This window comes from Lygodium microphyllum, chromosome 10 (assembly GCF_053477565.2).
Source record: "Lygodium microphyllum isolate KBCC chromosome 10, Lygodium_microphyllum_v1.1.10, whole genome shotgun sequence".
In the NCBI taxonomy this organism is placed as follows: domain Eukaryota; kingdom Viridiplantae; phylum Streptophyta; class Polypodiopsida; order Schizaeales; family Lygodiaceae; genus Lygodium; species Lygodium microphyllum.
This window is the reverse complement of record NC_141144.1, coordinates 75,909,714-75,929,916: the sequence shown is the minus strand read 5'-3', so window position 1 is coordinate 75,929,916 and position 20,203 is coordinate 75,909,714. Positions and strand designations below refer to the sequence as shown.

At 40.5% G+C, this 20,203-nt stretch overlaps 1 protein-coding gene across 4 annotated transcripts in view; it reads left to right on the top strand.

Moving 5' to 3' along the window:
• The first annotated feature begins 5,986 nt into the window (after positions 1-5,986).
• The window catches only part of LOC148030177 (DUF21 domain-containing protein At4g14240-like), a 63,068-nt gene continuing 48,851 nt past the window's right edge, over positions 5,987-20,203 (top strand). For 3 of the 4 annotated variants that reach the window (XR_015692141.1, XR_015692140.1, XR_015692139.1), the window contains exons 1-5: positions 5,987-6,561; positions 6,766-6,932; positions 7,872-7,948; positions 8,116-8,199; positions 17,090-17,203. Coding sequence is in view for 1 of the 4 variants with exons in the window: in XM_087686448.1 (XP_087542574.1) it covers positions 6,542-6,561; positions 6,766-6,932; positions 7,872-7,948; positions 8,116-8,199; positions 17,090-17,203 (462 nt within the window). In the remaining 3 variants the exon portion in view is untranslated. The remainder of the gene's footprint in view (positions 6,562-6,765; positions 6,933-7,871; positions 7,949-8,115; positions 8,200-17,089; positions 17,204-20,203) is intronic. The other variant, XM_087686448.1, reaches the window with a different exon arrangement.

The window sequence follows — 20,203 nt, the reverse complement described above, 5'->3', positions numbered from 1 at the left end:
GCAAATTTGTTTCACACCTTGGTTTTTCATAAACATTGGCTTTGAATGGCAATTTACAAAAATATACTTAACATAATATAAAGCTTAAAAAATTCATTTCACAAACAGTGAATTGTGATTCACAAAAAATAATAAAGTTAAAATTAACATAAATAATTTTTGAAAAAAAATCAAAATTGCTTGAAAATATTGGAAATTATTTTAACGATAAACTGTAAATGTATAATTTCAAAAGAAATTGAAAAAAAGACTAATAAATAATGAAACGTTAGCTTTGAATGGCAAGTTACAAAAATATAATTAACATAATAAAAAGCTTAAAAATTTATTTCATAAACACTAAATGGTAACTCAGAAAAATTAATAAAAGAAATCAAAATTAAAAAATATAAATAATTGTACAAATTTTTCAAAATCCTATTACTTGAAAATAATGGGAATTCACTCAACAATAAACCGTAAACACAAAATTTCAAAAGAAATTGAAAAAAAAAAGACTAAAAAACAATGAAAAAACCTACTTGCTTGAAAATTGTGAGTTGAAATTGTTGACGGTGAACCCCAATCATGCGAGGTAGAGAAGACATCGACTGGAATCCTGATGGTGTAGTCCCTAGTTTTTGTAGTATTTATAATGCTCTGGAACAATTCAACAATCTCCTTCTTGATTTTAGCTTCTCTTTCATCTTTCGAGCATCTGGTACCCGAATGTTTGATGGAGGTCTGCATGTCATGCGTTGCTAATTTTTGGGCATTTCTTTGAATGTGCCAACAAAGATCCACTTTAAATTGAGGGAGCCAATCAACATCTTTACCATTAAATACTTTTTCATTGTGAACAAGCCATATGGACCATAGAAACATTTTGCGTATTAAGGTCCACAAGGAGGGGGAGAGGCCGTTTGCTTCACCCGTGAGGATTTCTTTCCGTGTCAGTTTATATGGATGGCTAGGGGAGATGAACTCTTGTAACCAGTTGACATAACACCTTTTACCTGGGCATAAAATAAAAAGGTGCACGATGGTTTCTTTATCCCTCTTGCACTGTGGACAAAGCCCATTGCCTATCCGAATACGTTTTGCTCTCTGACTTGGGTCCAAACTGCCTTATGGAGTATGAGCCATAGCAGATGAGAGATCTTTGGGGGGAGGTAGGGGGTCCATATTTGTGGAAAACGATATTCCCATTGATATTATTCCAATTAAGAAGCCATCTATGATTGAGGGCAACGATCAATTTACTGTTGTCCCTAGGTAAGTTGGGCAGATGGAGTCGAGAGGACTTGGTGTTCCACCTGAAATCCTTCATCTTAACCTAGACATTACACTAGATAAGCATTGGGTTAAAATCTTGCCAGATTCTTTTCCGGTCTTGAATGAACCTAAAGACGTCGTTGTTCAGCCTGTACTACCTTTTGAGCTCTTCTGGATCGCTGCATGGCCCATTGTCCTTGTCCCAAATGTCCAACCAAATTTTGATTCCTTTCTTATTAAGTTTGGAGACTATCCCATACTAATGAGGTTCGATTGGGGGAAGAGTGAGGCTTAGGCAAATGGAGTCTCTTCCACTCCATATCCTTGACTTCTGGGCCTCAGGGATGGTTACCTGGCTTTTATATTGCTACCATGCTTCCCAAATACGTTTGACTAGTGGGGATGCAGTGCGGGATTTATACTTGTATGGGGAGAATACTATGGTGTGGATTGGTAGGTCTTTAAAACATGAGTGTTGATCGACATTGAAATCTTAAACTTGATTAGTGTCATTTGCAAATAGGTTAAGTATCATTTCTTTTTTATTGGGTAGTTTGATGCCCCTGATTTTACCCTAAAGTTTAAAGTGTTCTAAGAGTCAGCCTAATCCGTCTGCAGCTATGGCAAAGAGGAGAGGTGCTAGAGGGCATCCTTTCCGGATGGACATGCGCAAATGGAATGATTCTATTAGTACGCCATTGACTAAGATGGCCGTGGTAGCATTCCCAAGCAGAATAGAGACAAAATTGACATACTTCCTACCTAATCCCATGTCTACTAAGGATTGTAGTGTATAATCCCACTCCAGCCTATCATAGGCCTTATTGAAATCTATCTTGAGAAACAGGAAGTCCTGATGTTGTTTCTTTGCATAATCCATTCCCTCCCACAAACTGATGATAACATCTTGTATGTAGCGACCTTAGCAAAGCCTTTTTACTCCTTCCGTATCCAAGCTTGTAGGTGGTATACCAGTTTCCTTGCCAAGGCCTTGGCAAAGACCTTGTACATGGAGTTGAGACAAGTTATGGGCCACCAGTTGCTTACTGCTCCTTAGCTCCCTTCTTATGAATTAGTTTAACCACCCCTTGGTTAATTGTGATAGGGAGAGCCCCATAATGGATTGCTTCAGCCCATACCTCTGTAAGGGGCATGACCAAAAGGTTTTTGAATTCTTGAAAGAATTCATTGGGAAGCCCATCAAGGCCAAGGATTTCCCCTTAGCTAAAGAATCAATCAAGTCTACTATCTCAACCACTGAAAGGTCCATGCCCAAAATTGGAGTTAATTCGGGTGGGATAACTGTTTTTCTGTATTGAGAAATCACGGCTTTGGCTGCTATCTGCTTCAATGTAGGTTTGTTTGTTTTCCCAAAAAGGTCGAACAAATGGTTAAAGGTGACCGTTAGGTTTTTTGCTTGGTCTGAGGCAAAGGTGCCATTAGGTTTTTCAAGTAGGGGAAGCCTCTCTTTGGCTTGCTTGGCCTTCAGGATATTGAAATTTACCTTAGACGGTCTATCCGTGTGATTTGACCACCAATATCTAAAAAAAAGGTGTACACTTTTAGCTTCTAAGGCCTCTTCCTATCTAAGGGCCAACTTTTTAGAGAGAAGCAGATCTTGAAGGTGAGGTTCCCCTTTAGTTATTCTATATTCTATGAAAGAGATTTCATGATACAATTTTGCCCGACACTCTTGCCTTACCCTTGTTTGTGTTTGTTTTGCCCTACTAAAAAGTTTTTGTCTTTCTTTGATGGCAGCTGCCCAGGCTTGGGCTGTGGGCTGCCTGTTGTTGGGAAATGATTGGACCATATGGTTTCGATTCTCTTACAAACATGATGTTATGTAAATATGTTTGGGTCTGCGTGGAACCAGCTTGCTCCACACGAGGTAGATGACGCTCGCGAGAAGGAAGAGATCACCAATTTATGATCTGCCATTGCTATGGTGTGTGATGTGGTTTGGGTATAGTCAGCAAAGGATGCGAGGACAACTATAGATACATAACACCTATCTAGACGAGCTTTCCTCATATATGGTGGGCTTTGGTTGTTATACCAAGTAAAGCCCCCTATTTGGCCAACCATGAAACCCTACTAGTCCATTCCATTCTAGCAACTCAGCACTCCCTATGATGTTGCCTTTACTTTCAAAGCGATCTTGAATATGTTCCACCATGTTGAAATTCTCTGGAGTATCATGGGGAAGGGGATGGATTTTGAGGGATTTCCAGGTGGTGATCCTATCTCTGGGAGAGGAGGGGGACGTAGATTGATGTGACTACCCAATCTTCATGTCCTTTGAAGAATACTGATACCCAAGCATGGGCAGTGTCCTTGAGTATCGCTTTAATGAAATGGAATAATTTTTCCGAAATGCCTATGCCACCACCTCCACCCGAATGGTTTGTAAAAATCCATTGAAATTGGTGTGAAAGAATCTCTAGATTTTTAGCAAGATGGGGAGGACCGGCCACCTTCACTTCCTGTAGGCAGACTATATCTAGTTTGATATTGTCCTGAAAGAGCCAGGTCTCGATGATTTGGGCCCGATTGGGGCCAGTAAGCCCCTTTACAATTGAAGTTAATTATCTTGAGCTTGTCTATCACTAATTCTTGTTATGTTTAGAGTTGGAGCCTTTAGCATTAGGTCCCTTACTTATTGGCAGGGGGCTGGCATTTCTTGCATTCATGGTAGATAATCTTCTTTTATTAATTCCAGTACTTCCAGAGTTTGGATTGAATGGGGGGGAGGGGGCAAAACGGTGATGACACGCGTCTACAGGTTAAGGGCATGTGGGGAGGGACTCCTCCTCTGCCCCTGATTTCTCATTATCTGAAACCCCCTCAGCTAATGTTTCCTCCATTTTAGTTGCATCTAAGTCATTAATGTCTTTCTCAAATTCATCTACCTGCATCTATGTTTCCTAAAAAAATTGCGTTCCATTAACAAAGTCATCCTTGTGGTCAGATTCTACCTCGATGGTTTTCCTTGGCCCATTAGCATCATGGACTATATCACCACAATTTTCAAGCAAGGCTGTGTATCTATTCAAAGAGTTAAACTTAGTATTATTATTATTTTTCCCTATTTGAGACTTTTGATTCTTATTAACATGTTTTCTGTTTTGCACTCTCTGGAATCCTTCCTCATCTCCGTTTGTTTGGGGGGGGGGACTCCTTCACCTCCTCCTTCTTCTGTTCTTTGCCCCATTCAAGGCAATCCCTAATAAAGTGTCCCTGTTTCATGCATTTGAAGCAAGAATTAAGGAGGTTTTTATATATGATTGGTTGCGTACGAATGGGCTGACCCTTCAAATTCCTGATAATTATCTTGTCCTTAAGCTTCTCACTAATATCTACTTCCACTAAAATCTAGGGATGCCACCTCGGATTGATATTAGAGGAGGGTCTCTGCCCTAATACTTTACTTAACGGGGCTACTATTGAGCCTAATAGGGAGTGGAAGGGGTCAGGTAAAATTGGGAGCTCAATCCAGACAGTCACTTTTGTAGGCTTGGGGCCATTAGGGTCGAAATCTATAGACCATTTGAATAAAGTTAGTGGAGCATTACACAACATCCATTGACCATGAGATAGAACGGAGACCGCCATGTCTATGGTCTCGAACACAAAAATGAAATAGTTATTGGGTAGATATCTGGTAGATACAACCTTGTATCCCAGGTTGCCGAGTGCTCCCTAATCCACGATATCAAGACCTCGATTGGAGGTCTTCGGCCATGGCAAAGGCCAATAAGGGCACGATAGTAATATGGGAAAAACACATGATCTATTACTTCATCTTCCAGGGGTAACGAAGCACATACCTTCCTTTTCTTGGTTTGGGGAGGAGTTCTTACATACGGTTTGTGACCTGGGCGTTTCCTCTTTGGACCTTGTTTTGGAGTGTATCGCTTCAGGGTGGGAATGTATCGTTTCGGCAACGGGGCCTGCGCTATGTGTTCTCGTCTGCGGAGAATAGCTTCCTTTCAAGCCAGAGAAATGGGGTATTCCATGGTTGGTCAATGTCGAAGTACCTGCAAGATGTGAGCCAAAGGTGGGACCTTGGGGCAGTCCAGAACTAACATGTTGAGAGATGTTAAAAAGCGGGTTAACATGTGCGTATGGCGAAGAGAAGTGGGGTGAGGCATGTAGTATTTGCTGCAAAGGGGACGGCCCCTGTGATGATATTCGTCCTGGCTTGAGTGTGGGATGGATTCCAGTCGGTAGCAGATCTTCGTTCATGAAAAGTTGAGGGGAAGGGCAATGATTGATCGAAGCAGGGCTCATCACCAGAGGAGCAATAAGAGAAGGGGGAATCCTTGCGGGAGGAGGCAGCACCTCGACCACACCCCTAGAGGTGTTGGCCGAGGCATCCAACGACTGCAAGAAAGGCTGCATGCCTTCCATTGGTGGCGGGACCGGTCAGTTCTCGCCCAAAGGTAGCGAGAAAACGGTCACATGCGTCATGGGGGACCAAAGACCTTGTCCGATGTTAGAAATGCAAAGTTCTAAAGGATACCACTACCCCCCTTTTTTTCAATTAACTTTCTGGGAATTCACTAAACCTATATTTTAAAAAGAAATTGAAAAAAGAAGACAAAAATTAGTTTCTACTGTTTTTCTTCGCTTTTTGTCTTATTTGGAGGCGACACGTGTCAGAAGGAGAGCAGATGAGGGACGTCTCCGTAGCACAAGCACGTTCTTCTTCTTCTTCGACCGCCAGGCTGCCAGCGGCCATCATATACCTTACTAGCGCAAGCTGCCACTTCCCAAAAGCTCTCTCTCTCTCTCTCTCTCTCTCTCTCTCTGTGTCCGTGTCTGTGTCCATCCGCCTGTCTGTCTGTCTGTGCGTATCTTCGTGGGACGCCGCAAAGGAGGATCAACTAGAATCTTTGTGCGTGAGAGACAGAGAGAGAGAGACCAAAGCTTTCCTTGTTTCTCTCAAGCTGTCACTTCCCAGAAGCTCTGTGTGTGTGCGTGCGTGTTTGTCCGTGTCTGTGTCCATCCGCCTGTCTGCCAGTCTGTGTGTGTCTCCGTGGGACGCCTTAAAGGAGGACCAACTGGAATCTTTGTGCGAGAGAGAGAGAGAGAGAGAGAGAGAGAGAGAGAGAGAGAGAGCAAAGCTTCCCTTGTTTCTCTTTATCTGCCCCCTCCCCCCCTCCCCCTCAAAACCCTAGATTTCCTGTTGCATCCAGTCAGAGACACAGGCCCACAGGTCACCAGATCAGGCATCAGCCGGCCAACAGTGCTGCCGCTCACTGCCTTCCCTGGTTCATTTCTGAACATGGAGGCCTTCAATATCGTGTAAGTTATGCATTCTTTTTGGAATTTTGCATATCACTGCTCGACGCAGCTGGCTATTGTGTTAGTAATTTTGCAATTTGCTCAATCGATGTTGCCGTGTGAGTTTGCTAGGTATTGTGTTGCTCTGGGTAGACGCTGTCGATAATGTGCATTGGGAATCTGCAGCTAATTTATATTTGGTTATGATGTTCCTGTTTTTGGCAGTGGCAGCGCCTTCTCACTGGATGATCTTTTTGATGGAATTGTGTCATTGTTTCTCGTCTTGCTTGGGGGAACCATGTCAGGCCTGACCTTGGGTCTGATGTCATTGGATCTTGTGGAGATGGAGGTCCTGCAAAGAAGCGGCACTCCACAAGAACAAAAACAAGCCAGTGAGTCTTCTCTTCCCAATCATTTCCATTGCCTGACTTGAAGGTCTCTTGAAACACATCTCTTGCATATTGTAAAGTTATCGGTGAGAGCTTACTCTGATACAGTTAAATTGAATGTCTTATATACCATGTAAAAATGTAGCATCATTCATCTTGAAATTACACAGTCCAACCAAACAACTCAAGACATATGCAAACATACAGCTTGATATGTCTGCCGCTATTGGACGCAAATAAATGCAGAGATTTTTTGCCTCAAGCTGCATGCAATAACCAATTTACTTCCCAAATATTCCTCTTTGCCTATTCCTTGTATAGGAAAAGTATGGGCATATAAGTATCCGGCAACTTGAAGGTGGAATAGATCACTCATCTGCAACCATGCTGGAGTATGTTATTGCTGCAGAAGTGTGTTTTGCAGTCCCCACAGCCCTAGACGTATATCCATAGTCCCAGAAGCAAAGCATAATTCTTCTCTTCCATTGTTATTTCTTTGCAACCAACCATGTTAGTTGAGATTTTTGCTTACGCCAAAAGGATGAGTTAAATCCATGCATGATGGGTTGACCATTGAAATTCTTATTCCTTGCACCTTCAACTTTGAGTTTGGAGCTGTTTTCAGTAAGTTCTTTTTGTGAAGAGTGCTAGTTGTCAAGCAACTTTGGGCATAGGGTTGAAACTTGTACTTGAAAATGCTTTTTTGGAGTGGTCTGCTAGTTTTGGAAGCAACTTTGGAGCTTTATGGACCATAAGAAACAATCTACCTGTATTTAAATTTGAAAGCATTTATGGACGTGCTCCTTAGTAGCATTTAGGTTTAATAGACTCTTGTATGACACATGTAACTTGGTCCCTGTGGCAATGTTTAAACTTTGTGAGGATGTGATTACAGCTTAGCAAGGTGAGAAAGTGATTACTGATGATTTATATTTGTTGCAGTGGCCATTCTTCCAGTAGTGAAAAAGCAACATCAGTTATTAGTGACTCTCCTTTTATGCAATGCTATTGCAATGGAGGTGAGGATTGCTGTCCGACTTCCAATTCGTAGCTTTTCTTCTGTTTGAATCCAAGTAGCATTGTTCTTGTCAAGCTAACCTCGTTGCTCTTTGTTAGCATATGTTTAAACTAAATTTCTGGGTGTAAGTTGTATTTGGTTTGCATAAGATTGTTTCAATGCCTGCAGGCTCTCCCTCTTTTTCTGGATAACATTTTCAACCCGGTTGTTGCAATTGTTCTATCTGTAACTTTCGTCTTAGCATTTGGAGAGGTATGGTACTTTCTTCAGAAACACTTTGGTATATCACAAAATTTAGTTGTCTTCAAGACAAATTTGGCACTTATTTGAATATAAGCAAATTTCTCCTTGCTGACGTGATTTATTTTGACACCCCTACACAACCTTCTCTTTTGACTTCGGATGCCATATGTGCACTTTTGAAATTATCCTCAAGGCATATTTTCACTTGCTACAAATAGATAAATAATGTCACAGCGATGCCTGGGAAATCCATCTCCACTCGTGAAATTTGTAACATTATTATAGTAACATTGGTTATCACAAGATAATTAAAGAAGGGTAATGTATTGGAGAACAAGTGTTAGGAGGTTTATCATCACTCAATGCTGCAATGCATTAAATGTTTTGACCAATGTAAATTTGCTTGCTATATCACTTAATGTCAAAATATAGAAGTTATCTAGATGCATGAAGGCGTGCCAATCTTTGCTCCCAGAAAAGAGAATTTCAGAAAGTGCCATCACATTCTTGTGAAATAACTTTTGGGGCTGGATTTTTTCTTTTTCCATGCACTAAGGTGTCAATTTCTTACATGTGAGTGAAAAAATAGCCTTTGAACCAGGAAGACTGTTCATGTGGAATGTTGTAAGAACCTTCAACAGACCATTTTATGATCTGTTCTCTTAATACCAACCTTGTACTTTCATTTTGTTATGTTGAAGTTGAACCCATTTCTGAATACTAAATAAATATTTGTATGAATTTTGGCCTCCATGCCAAATTCTTACATCAATGTTGAGATAAATCATTGTGTGAAGTTTTGGCATTGAGGCCAATTCATACGTGAAGTCTTGAGATCTTTCCACATATGGTGCTTCTTGAGTTTGAACTACCTCACCTTTTGGAAACTCATGCTGTCCTGAAGCGTTGGATGGTGATTTCTTCTTTTTGCCCTTGCTGTCCTTCTTTGGGGAATCCAAAAATTCCCTAAACGGAGGCCTTTGCAAGTTGTGCAGAGATATTAGCTGCTGTCCTTAGTTGTGCCTCAAACTAAGCATTATAATCCTCATCACCTTGTGGATGATCAACATTTTGAGGCCTTGAAGGACCCACATCATGATCAAATCCAACATTCTTAGCATGCTGCCCAGGCTGGATCCTCCATAGCCTTAGCCAGACCTAGATAGCCTCTCATAGGCTTGCATGGCAAGTTCTCTCCTTGACTAACAAGTGGTACATTTTCCAATGCAGTCTTAGCCTCTAGACTCTAATTTCCAGCAATTAATTAGTGGCTGGAAATTAGCAATTCTCTTGTCCTTGCTTGCTGTTAACTGGCCTTTGGCCATCCACATTTCATGTGCTAATGGGCCCTTTGAACTTGAAAGTTGTTCTAACTTTCCTCAGCCTTAGTCTAAATATTAAATGTTTATTTCTTCCTTGCCCAAATGACACGGCAAGTTGTTTTCATGGCCCATTTAATCTTCTAGACCAAGACTCTCACTAAACACCCACAAGTACTTGTCTAGCATAACTTATAACAACTTTTGCTAATGTTCCCATTGCCGATCTTGGGTTTTGGATTGTCACCATGCCCAAATTAGCTTGCACTTCACATGTGCACAACTTAATTATACCAAAGCAAAGTAATAAAAATACACGTCCACGTGACATCCCACAACTTGTGCCTTTGTATGCACTCCTTTGCTTTGGTTTATGGATTTTGTTTCGTTGGCTTATTATTTTTGAGTTCATGCATTTTTGTTCTTTTGTTTAGTTTTGTGTCTACATTAGCATCATCTTTTGTGTTTTCTTGCTCCACATTCATTTGACAATGTGATCCTATTGTTTGTGATGAGGAGTACACGACCTATTCTCCATGATGGGGGAAATTTGAGGCATTAGATTTCTTGTGCTCTTGGAAAGCCAAATGGTCTTGGTGACTCTATGTCAAGAGCACTTATGCTCTGGTACAATTGAGGATCTTTGGTCTAGCACCCTTGATGAGAATGTGATGAGATGCTCTAAAAACAAAAACACAATACCAATCGTATGACAAAGCACAAATCGATAACATAGAATAGAGCTAGGATGATATGAAAGTGAATGATTGTTGAATATACAATGCTCATGCAACAAACACACTATGTAGAGAGTGAATACTGTACCACAAAATCTTGTATCTTGAGGATTAGGGTAGGGATAATGAGCTAGAGAGAGTGTTGTACTTTGAACGGATCTCGAAATGCAGCATGGCAGGCTCCGAGTGTCGAACACCAGCAAACGGAGCCAATAAAGGTTGGATCTGATGTAGACGGCAGTGCAGGAGAGAGAAAGACTAAAAACGTAGGTGAGGAGAGAGAAAACAGCAAACACAGCCTATTTAGGTTGTGTGACAGCTGTAGGAGAGAGAAAACTGCCAAATGCAGCCCGCAAAGGCCGAGTGATAGCTTGTAGAAGGCGACAATTGAGGAGAGAGAAAAACTGTGTAGGCGGCAGCTCCACGCAAGCTGGTTGATGACGTGGCAAGTTGGTGATAGTAGGGAAAACTAGTAGCAGCAATCAATAGGCTGAATTAAGTTCTCAACATTGTGTGGTAGGCTGAAAACAGGCGCTAGACTATTGTAGACAACAATGGCGAGCTTGGACTGCGATGTCCTCCACGTTCGGGTTGTGGACAGCAAGTTGAAAGACTTGAAATTTGCAAAAACGAGATTGGAAGAGAGTGGTGGTTTGCATACATATTTATAGAAAGTTTGGGGCACCCAAATTAGGGTTTTGCATGTGGGACATAATAACTCTCTAGGATCGTGTTTCTTTTTAAAATAAAAGGTTTGCTTCATTAAGTAAGCATGTTTTGGGGTTGTTTAAGTCAAGCTAATATATGAAGGTGTATGAACATCACAACAAACAAATGCATGTTTAGAGACTGTAATAAAATGATGCACTAAATGAACAAGCGAGGTAATGAATGAATAGGCCACTTGCAATGTAGCTAAAGCAGGGGTGGTAGCTTGAAGCAAAGGAAGAAGGATGGGTCCCAAACACGCCTTAGTTATTGTCATGAGGACTTGAATTTTTGATGCTTTGCGTAGCATTTGATAAAGAGAATCAAATGTGTAAATGTGACTTGCGCGTGTGCTATGTAGGATAGTTATTTCACGATGTGGGACCTAGGACTTGATAGGTACAAGGTGGTATCTAGTGTTAGAATTTGGCCTAGAATATTTAATTGGTCATTAGTGTATGTGGTGACACTAGGGAATTAGGATTTCATAGCTGCCTTGGGAAGCGCATTCAGAAATGAAGGCCTAGCGGCTTGAATTTCAATAATTAGACTCCAGAATTTCAAGAGATTCAAGTGGCCATTCAGCCAACAGACATTTAGGGTTGTAGTTTGTCACCTAAGGAGCACCATTGAAGGCCAATCCTTGAGCAAACCAAGGGTCAAATTGGTTTGAAGGCTTGCTGGTCATTTATGATAACATGAGGCACTTGGAACAGTGGAGGAGATTAAAGAATCTTAGTGTACTTTATCCATTTGCAATAAAAGATAAAGAAATATTGCGAGGGGTGCAAGTCTTGGTGTCAATAGGCTATCCATTGTCCTAGATTTTAGTTTATGTGCTTTAATTGCTTACTATAATTATTGATTAATAGGTTATTACCACTCTCTTTGAGAGAAAGGTTGGTTTCAGTCACTCAATGGTGCAGTGTGAAGGGAAGGAAGCCCTCGAAGACTTCTTTCATTTGGTGGTGTGGGCTAAGGGGTGCTCAATAAGTAGTTGATGATGACATGAATTGGCAAGTGTATGTTGTACTCAAAAGGATCCTAATCGGAGCAGCCAACCAGTACTTTTGTGTTGGATTGTGTGAAATCACTATGTAGGCAGCCAATTAGCAGCAAAATACAACTTCATCTAGCTGCGGGAAGATGTGACAGCTGTGTTTGATGACAGTAGTTGAAGGAGTAGTACTATGATAGCAAAATGCAGGAGTCTAGCTAGCTTGCATGTCCGGATGACACATTGGTCTTTGCCTTGGAACAATGAAGTAACAATGGCTCACTCCTTCACAGCTTCAAATGATGATGTGGGGAGGTGTGGTAGTGTGATGGTGAGGTAGGCCGAACTATGGCGATGGGAGCTAGATGATGGTGATGGCAGTAACCTGGCAATAAATAGTGTAGATGATTGGACTAAATAATGGGCACACCTTTGGTTCCCTTTGTATACAACTTTTTAACTAGTTATTCTACAAAACTTGTTGAGTTTCAATCTTAATTTGAATTTAGTTCTTTATTTTTTTGGACCCATACAACAGCCAAAACAGTCAGCCAATAATCAAGGATTGATTTTGACCTAATTATTCATAGCTTTGTAGAAATTTATCTTCAAAATGTAGATTGATTTTGGATGCTGCTGCTATGGAATTATGGATTTCACTATGAAAAGAAGATGATTTTTACTTTATTTATTTTTGTTGATTTTATCTATTTGCTGCATGATGTGCGACGTGGAAAATAGACAAAATCCACAAAATAAGTAAAGTAAAAAACACCTTATTTTCATAGTGAAGTCAATGTTATGGAATTATAGAATAAAAGGAAACCACGTGACAATTCTAGCATCTTAAATCTTAGATACAAACATCTTTATAAAACATAAAAGAATTTGAATAAGTTTATAAATTTAGAAATAATAACAAAAAACACATGATAGGGCCCAACTTCCTTATGACAAAAGCCATGGTTTTCCATCATTCATTATAGAATATAGATTTACATGGCTATTTATATTCATATTATACATCAAATTGCAAAGAAAATATAAATATTAATCAAAATACAGAGTTGTGTGTCAAGGTTTCCTATAGCTTGTTGTAGTTGTTGCACATAATTTTGCTTATTGAATCATGGCATTTTGACATCACCAACACGTTCGAAAAATGCCAAAATTTCTAAAATGACTCCAAAAGCTCTCAATCTAGACTCTGGATGAGGGAGAAACAACAAAACTAAGTTTTCACCTAGTTTTCTTGTTTTGTGCGCGATTTTATTGCTTTTGTAAGGAAAGCCAGGAAAGCTTTCTAAAAATGAACCACATAAATAAAACAAGAAAGCATTCTATAAAGATAGCTTATTATGATGAAAGTGTATCTTACATCTAATACCCTAATATTATTTATGTTAAAGAGATCAATGAACTAATAGTACTAAAGATCAATGATTTGATCAAAATTACCAGTAAAGAAGCTTAAACAAGTATAGTAATAATTTTAATAATATATGATATCATGTGTATATACTATAATTTATCATATAAATACATAGTATTATATGTTACGCTTAATGTATGGATTCTCTTGAATATTATTTATACTTGATAAATTTTTAAAAATATTAATTCACCTAAATTTGCATAATAATTTGCTCACCACAACACAAAGCAAATTAGTATCCCTTCCATCTTTCTACTGGACATAATGTGACTAGTGTCATAGGTGTGCAAAAAGTCACTTATCATGCAGTAAATAGATAAAATCTACAAAAATAAATAAAGTAAGCATCATCTTATTTTCATACTGAATTTGAGTAAATTCCAAACCTCCATACCACTATGAACCATGTATATTTGGTTTTCCATCAGATTGATTTTCCTCCACATTTATATGGACCATGCTTGTAATTATCTAAATTTTCACTAGATTGATATTTCTATTGAGAAGCCACTTTTTCAGTTTACACACTTCATTCAGGGTTTCGCATTGGCCATCCAAAAAGGGCTAGTGTCCACATTTTGGTCACTTTTTTTAGTGGACGCTCACACAGTGGTGCGCCATTTTAGACAACTTATGCCTATAAATAGGTAGTCACTTCATTCATTCTACACCACCTCAGTCATTCTTTACCCCTCTTCCTCTGTTACTCCAACACTCTTCCCTCTTCTCTCCAGTGCTACCCATACCCCTCTTGGAGGACATTGGAGTTTGTGATCACTCTGCCTCTTCTCCTTTAGGTGTCCTCTCTTATCAGTTAGGTCTTGTGTTTGGAGGCTCCCCCTTGCTGGCATCATCATCATCATCAGAGTGCTAGTGACAGAACTTCTACCTTGGTGTTAGTCCTCCATAGCCGGCAACCTCTTCCACTCCCTCCAGGCTTCACTAGATTTGCGTTTGGCTCCATGGATACCTTCTCCATATCTGGTGTCACCTTTCCCAGCTTGGCGTCAGCATCTTTCTGCCTGGCATCACCCCACATTTGGCATCAGTTTTTGCAGCCCTGGGTACCTGTGTTTTTGGGTTGACAGAGCTTCATAGGTTGCGTTTACCCTCTGGGTGATTGTCCTTTCATCCAGCATCATCATCCATTCCTTGGTGTCAGCATTTGGGCTATTCTCCCTGCGTTTGACAGCTTTGACATAGGCGTTAGTCTTTGTAGCCCCAAGTACCTGCGTTTTTGGGTTGACAGGGCTTCATATGCTATGTTTACCCTCCTTGTGGTTGTCCCTTGATCTGGCATCATCATCCATCCCTTGGTGTCAGCATTTGGGTTGCTCTCCTTGCATTTGATAACTTCGACACACTCTAGGATTTGCGTTTGCTGCCCAGATTTGAAAACCACTTCTTCAGTTCACACACTTTATTTAGGGTTTCCATTCATAGCCCCAAAAAGGGTTGGTGTCCATGTTTTGGCCACTTTTTTAGTGGGCACTTGCACTGGTGTGCCACCTTAGACAACTTATGCCTATAAATAGGCAATCACTTTATTCATTCACTTCTACCACTCCTATCACTCTTTAGTCATTCTTCACCCCTCTTCCTCCGCTATCAGATGCCCTTCTATTCTCTCATCAGCCCCTTCCACTGGCCTCTCACCCCTTCAAGAGGAGATTGCAGTTTGTGGCTTGTGAGTGCCTTCACCCTTCCTCTGTTGCTTTGGGCGCCCTATTCCATCATTAGGCTTTGTGTTTGGAGTATCTTTCAATTCGTGTCACCATCATCTGCTTGGCATCAACACCCTTTTTCATTAGGTTCCACCTTCACTTGCGTTTTTCAGTGTGGAGATCTTCTCCTTGTTTGGTGTCATCATCTCCTGCTTGACGTCATCACCTGTTGTCACTTCTCTATCACAGGGGTTGCTGGGACTTGCGTTTTTGCAGCTTGGCTTCTCCTCCATCACTTGGCGTCACTCTTTTGTGATAGAGGTAGCTAGGACTTTTGTTTTTGCAGCTTGGCTCATCTTCCATCATTTGGCGTCATCATTATCCACCTTGTGTTAGCATTTGGGCTGCTCTCCTTGTGTTTGACATCTTTGACACTCTGGGATTTGCATTTTGCTGCCTAGGTCACTCCTTGCATTAGAGGACTGCAGTTCGCTCCCTCGACAACTAGTGATCATCTTCCACATCTTTGACAACATTAGAGGACCGCAGTCCGTTTCCTCGACAATTGTTCTTCACCTTCCAGTGATTACTTCGATAGCCCATTGCTCGGAGGACTGCATTTCGCTCCCTTTACTGTGCAAATTTCCCACAAGTGTTGCCGCCTCATTCAGATAGGACAGTGCAATTATCTTCTGAGCTTTTCTTCTCATAGCATGATTTAGTGCATCATCACCGTGTTCTTGTGTTTCTGAGTTTCTCCTCTCTCTGTGTTTGCCGTACACACATTGTGTTGCTCCCCACAAGCCCTACTCTCTGCGTCGCTGCTTATTTTTGACATGGTATTAGAGCATACGTGTTATTTTCGACACCCAGGCCATCTTCTTGGCATCTAGGGACTACGATTCGCTCCCTCGACAGCTGGTGATCATCTTCCACATCTCTAATGGAATTAGAGGATTGTGGTTCGCTCCCTCCACAGCTGTCCTTCACCTTTTAGTGATTACTTCGATAGCTCATTGCTCGGCGAAGATTCCCCACAAGTGCTACCGCCTGATTCAGACAGGATAATGTAGTCATCTTTTGAGCTTTGGCTCCAGTGTATCAGCGTTTCTTCTTATAGCATGATTCGGTGCATCATCACCATGTTCTTTTGTGTTTTTGAGTTTCTCTTCTTTCTCAGTGTTTGTTGCGTACACACTGTTTCTCGTCGCAAACCCCATTCTCTCTCTGGTCTCTTTGTCATTTTTTGATAGTTTCTCCATTGTTATATTTACCCAATAATTTATAGAATTTTCAATCATAAATTTTGGGAAAGAATTTGATTCAAGAACTCTTTCAACTGTTTCCACTAAAGGTTTTTGCCGTTGTTACTACACCAAAAATTAAGAACCCCTGAAACTAGGCCTATAGTAATTGTTTCAATTACATCTTTTGCCAAGTTTTCCTTTTTTAAAGACATTGCTCCACTACCTAAACAAGTACCCATCAATTCATTTAAGTTTTTAGTTTTAGTCTTGCGATCATACATGGCTCGATTAAGTTGCAGCCCCCAATAATATCGAGTTTTATAGTGGCATATGAGGGTTTGATACAACAAATAATGGGTGGTGAGATGGTTACAATTTGTCTTATGTGGACATACAGGTTCAAAACTAGCACTACCTCTATTGTGCATATCATTTTTTGAGAGGTCAAATTCATCACTAAGATGAAGAGGAACAACAATCAGGTTGTAGCACCAAGCCCTTGGTGTACTATGCAATAGTAGTAGCTTTTGTGAACACACCATTGAATATGAAGCTTAACTTCGTGTCAATAATTCTCCAGTCTTTACAATTTCCCTTGAACGTGGAGATCTTCCTTAATGTCAATTAGAGTTGTTTGTTTCACTTGTTTTCGAGTCTCATTGCTAGCCATCTATGAATGTGTTTATAGCATAGCATACATTTGACAAATAGTGGTTTTCACCCCAAAAGAAAGAAGCTTGAGATTGCTTCATGCCCTCCAACACCTAAGCCTATTTATATACTCTTATGCAGATCATTCCACAAGCAATATGCTCTAGATATGGACTTGCGATAGGAGCGAATTTGGTGTGGCTTGTTCGAATTCTTATGATTGTCTGCTTTCCGGTGTCTTATCCTGTTGGCAAGGTAAGTATAATTGTTTTATTTTGTTTTATCCCTGGTTCTAAACTGGTATTTCATATTCAATTGCAGATTATTGGTTTTAGCCTTTTATAAGTGTTTGTGAAACCATACATCAATCCTTGTTTATGTCATATTTAGAAACTGTTTATGCTAGATGTATTAAGAATTCTAGTTTGCCTGCAGTATTGGCCATATTCACATATTTGATAAAGCTTGGTATGAAGAAGTGAAAAGTGAAAGGACTTGGTTTTTATGAGGTTGATAACATCATGACTTGATAATTCAATGTCTTTGTTAGGACTCGCATATTTGTGAATGGCTAATTATAAGTATTGAAATTCACAAGGAAGTCATGAAAAGATGCAAGGTTGATTCTAGTTTGTCAGTACCGTTCCCACGATATGTGCCTCTAGAAGGGTAGATTGCTTCGAGGTGTGTCTCTAGAAGGGTAGATTGCATGTGTCGAAGGTGGTCCTATAGCTATGTAACATAGATAAAAAATGACTAGATAGTGTCCTTAGGCTCAAACTCCATTTGCTGAAGGTGGCCATCAAGGGTCATTGAACGCATGGTGGAAGGTGCCTCGTACAACATCTGAAGCTTTGACCATATTTTTGGGGATGTCTTGCAGGAGGTAATTGCCGGTAGAACTTCTTTAGAAATACATTGAAGCAGTGCACAATATGCACGTGCATAGTTCAAATCCTATGTAATCATAGCTTCCTTATGGTTGTCTTGATCAAAATCGTCGGAAAGAGGAAAAGGACGTTGAGGTTGAGGAATAGCTCCACTAACAATGTACCAAATCTGCTTTTGCACAAACCAGGCTTTCATCACAGCACTCCATGTAAGATAGTCAAGTACATGTAACTTATCATCTATACAAGTGCATAGAGGAGCCATATGGAGAGGATAGGAAGAGAAGATAGAGAATAGAAGGTATAGAGAGAGAAAAGACAGCCAAACCAATAGCAAAGACTCCACAAAATGAGAGTTCACATGCAGCGTATCCGAAATCTGATTAAAAAATAAAGGGCAATTGCTGCAAAATGATGAAAACCTAGTCAAAAACTGCCAGAAACAGCAAAAACGATATGTAATAACAGTTGCCCTGCCACATTGAGGGGCAAAAAATGAAAAACGCAGGCTGGTTGAGCATTTGATGGAGCATTTGATGGAGCAAACTGACGATTGCAGGCTGGAATACTGGTGTAGGCTGAAAATGCACTGTGCAGGCTGAAAGCACAGGCATTATTATTGGACCTTTGACAGGCTGAAGATGATCAGCAATAGGGCATCTAATCAGCAAAAGGGAAGGACTTATAATCAAGAGAGAAATTGCAGCAAGCACCTAGATCTTGCAATTTGATACCATGGCAGAAGTGGTGCAGCAATGGAAGCATAGACAAGTGCTGAAATAAATTTCTGAACACAGGATAGAAGAGAAAGAAAATAGAAGAACACTGCAAAGGAAGAGGACTCAAAGATGCGCTCGGAAAATGGTATCCATATACCAAACATGAGATAGTGGCGTACAACAGTGAGTCACTGGCTGTGTGGGCACTGGCACCACACTTGATGAATGATGATGGTTGTATGTGAGGGAGGAGGAGTAGCCCAATAAATAGACACATAGTATGCCATATACAGCAGTTGGTTAGCTAGTATTAAATGCTGGTCGACTGGCATAAAAATGCAATAAGTGCCACTCAAATAACCACAATTAAATGCCTAAAATAATGACAAGTGTGCCTAGCCCAACTGGCATGCATAGAATCACACATGAGCTAACAATCCTGCTAACAACCCTAAGGTCATATAGACCTATACATTGAAGTGTGTTCATACGAGGAAAAACCCCCTCCCATGCAAGGGTAAAAAGTGCTCGTGGATAGGGCGTATTCACACCAAAACAACTCAAAGGAAAATACAAGGTGCATTTAACATTGCCTTGGTAACAATATAGCTCTTTATTTTATCATTACGAGGAGTTTGTGTCTTCTCGAGCTTGTACTATCTCACTTCTTCACTTCTCTCTCTCTCTCTCTCTCTATGTATGACACTATTGCCCTTGGTGTATTGTTCAGTCTACGGGGCCCTCTCACACTATCGTCTAAATATCTCTTTCCGTCGCCATACGAGCTATCCAGCTTATGGGATTCACTCTCTCTCTTTCTCTCTCTTGTTCAAGGTTAGTCTAGGCCACTCTATGGCGTTGAGCTCTTGCTCTGTCATACACACAACAAAACCCACTAGTCTTATAGTGGCCTTCCTCTAGCTCCTCTCTAGTGGAACCCCTCAACCCACTCTAGTTTCACTGTAGTCTTCCTCAAGCTCCTCTCTAGCAAAACCCCTTGACCCACTAGTTGTATTGTAGTTGTCCAACTCCTTTCTAGTAGAACCCCAACGGTCAAGAAGAGAGCATATTGCTTGGTCCAAACTTGGCACATCTCCAAACCTACTATAACATTTCATCGTCATCTTTCTTTCTAGAGTCAACATTCTCCATCTGCAGCTATCGCCCCATCATTAGACTGCAATCGCCTTCATTGGGAGGAGTCTCATCTTCATCAATGGCACTCTTTTGCTTGAAGGATTGTGTTTTGATCCCTTCACAATGTAGATCCCTTCATAGGTGCTGCCATCTAGTCAGTGAGGAAAGCGCACTCATCATCTCTGAACTCTGATTGACATCATCGACTCTTCTCAACTTACCTTAGTATTAGTCTACAAGACACAGAACCTCAAGGGCCCTTCTATTTATTATAGTCTATCTTTCATTCATTCTCTTAGTTTTTGAGTTCTTTCATTGTCTCTTTGTTTTTCCATACACACTTTGTGTTTCCTCTAAAAACTCTATTGTTTTTTCACATGGTATCAAAGTGAAGGTGCCCGAAAAGCTAAAGCTTCTATTCCTTGGTAAAGACGAATACACGTTGTGAGGAGCGGCAACATTCTCTTAGATTTTAGAATCTTTTTTATTTCGCTGTGCCATTGGCTTCT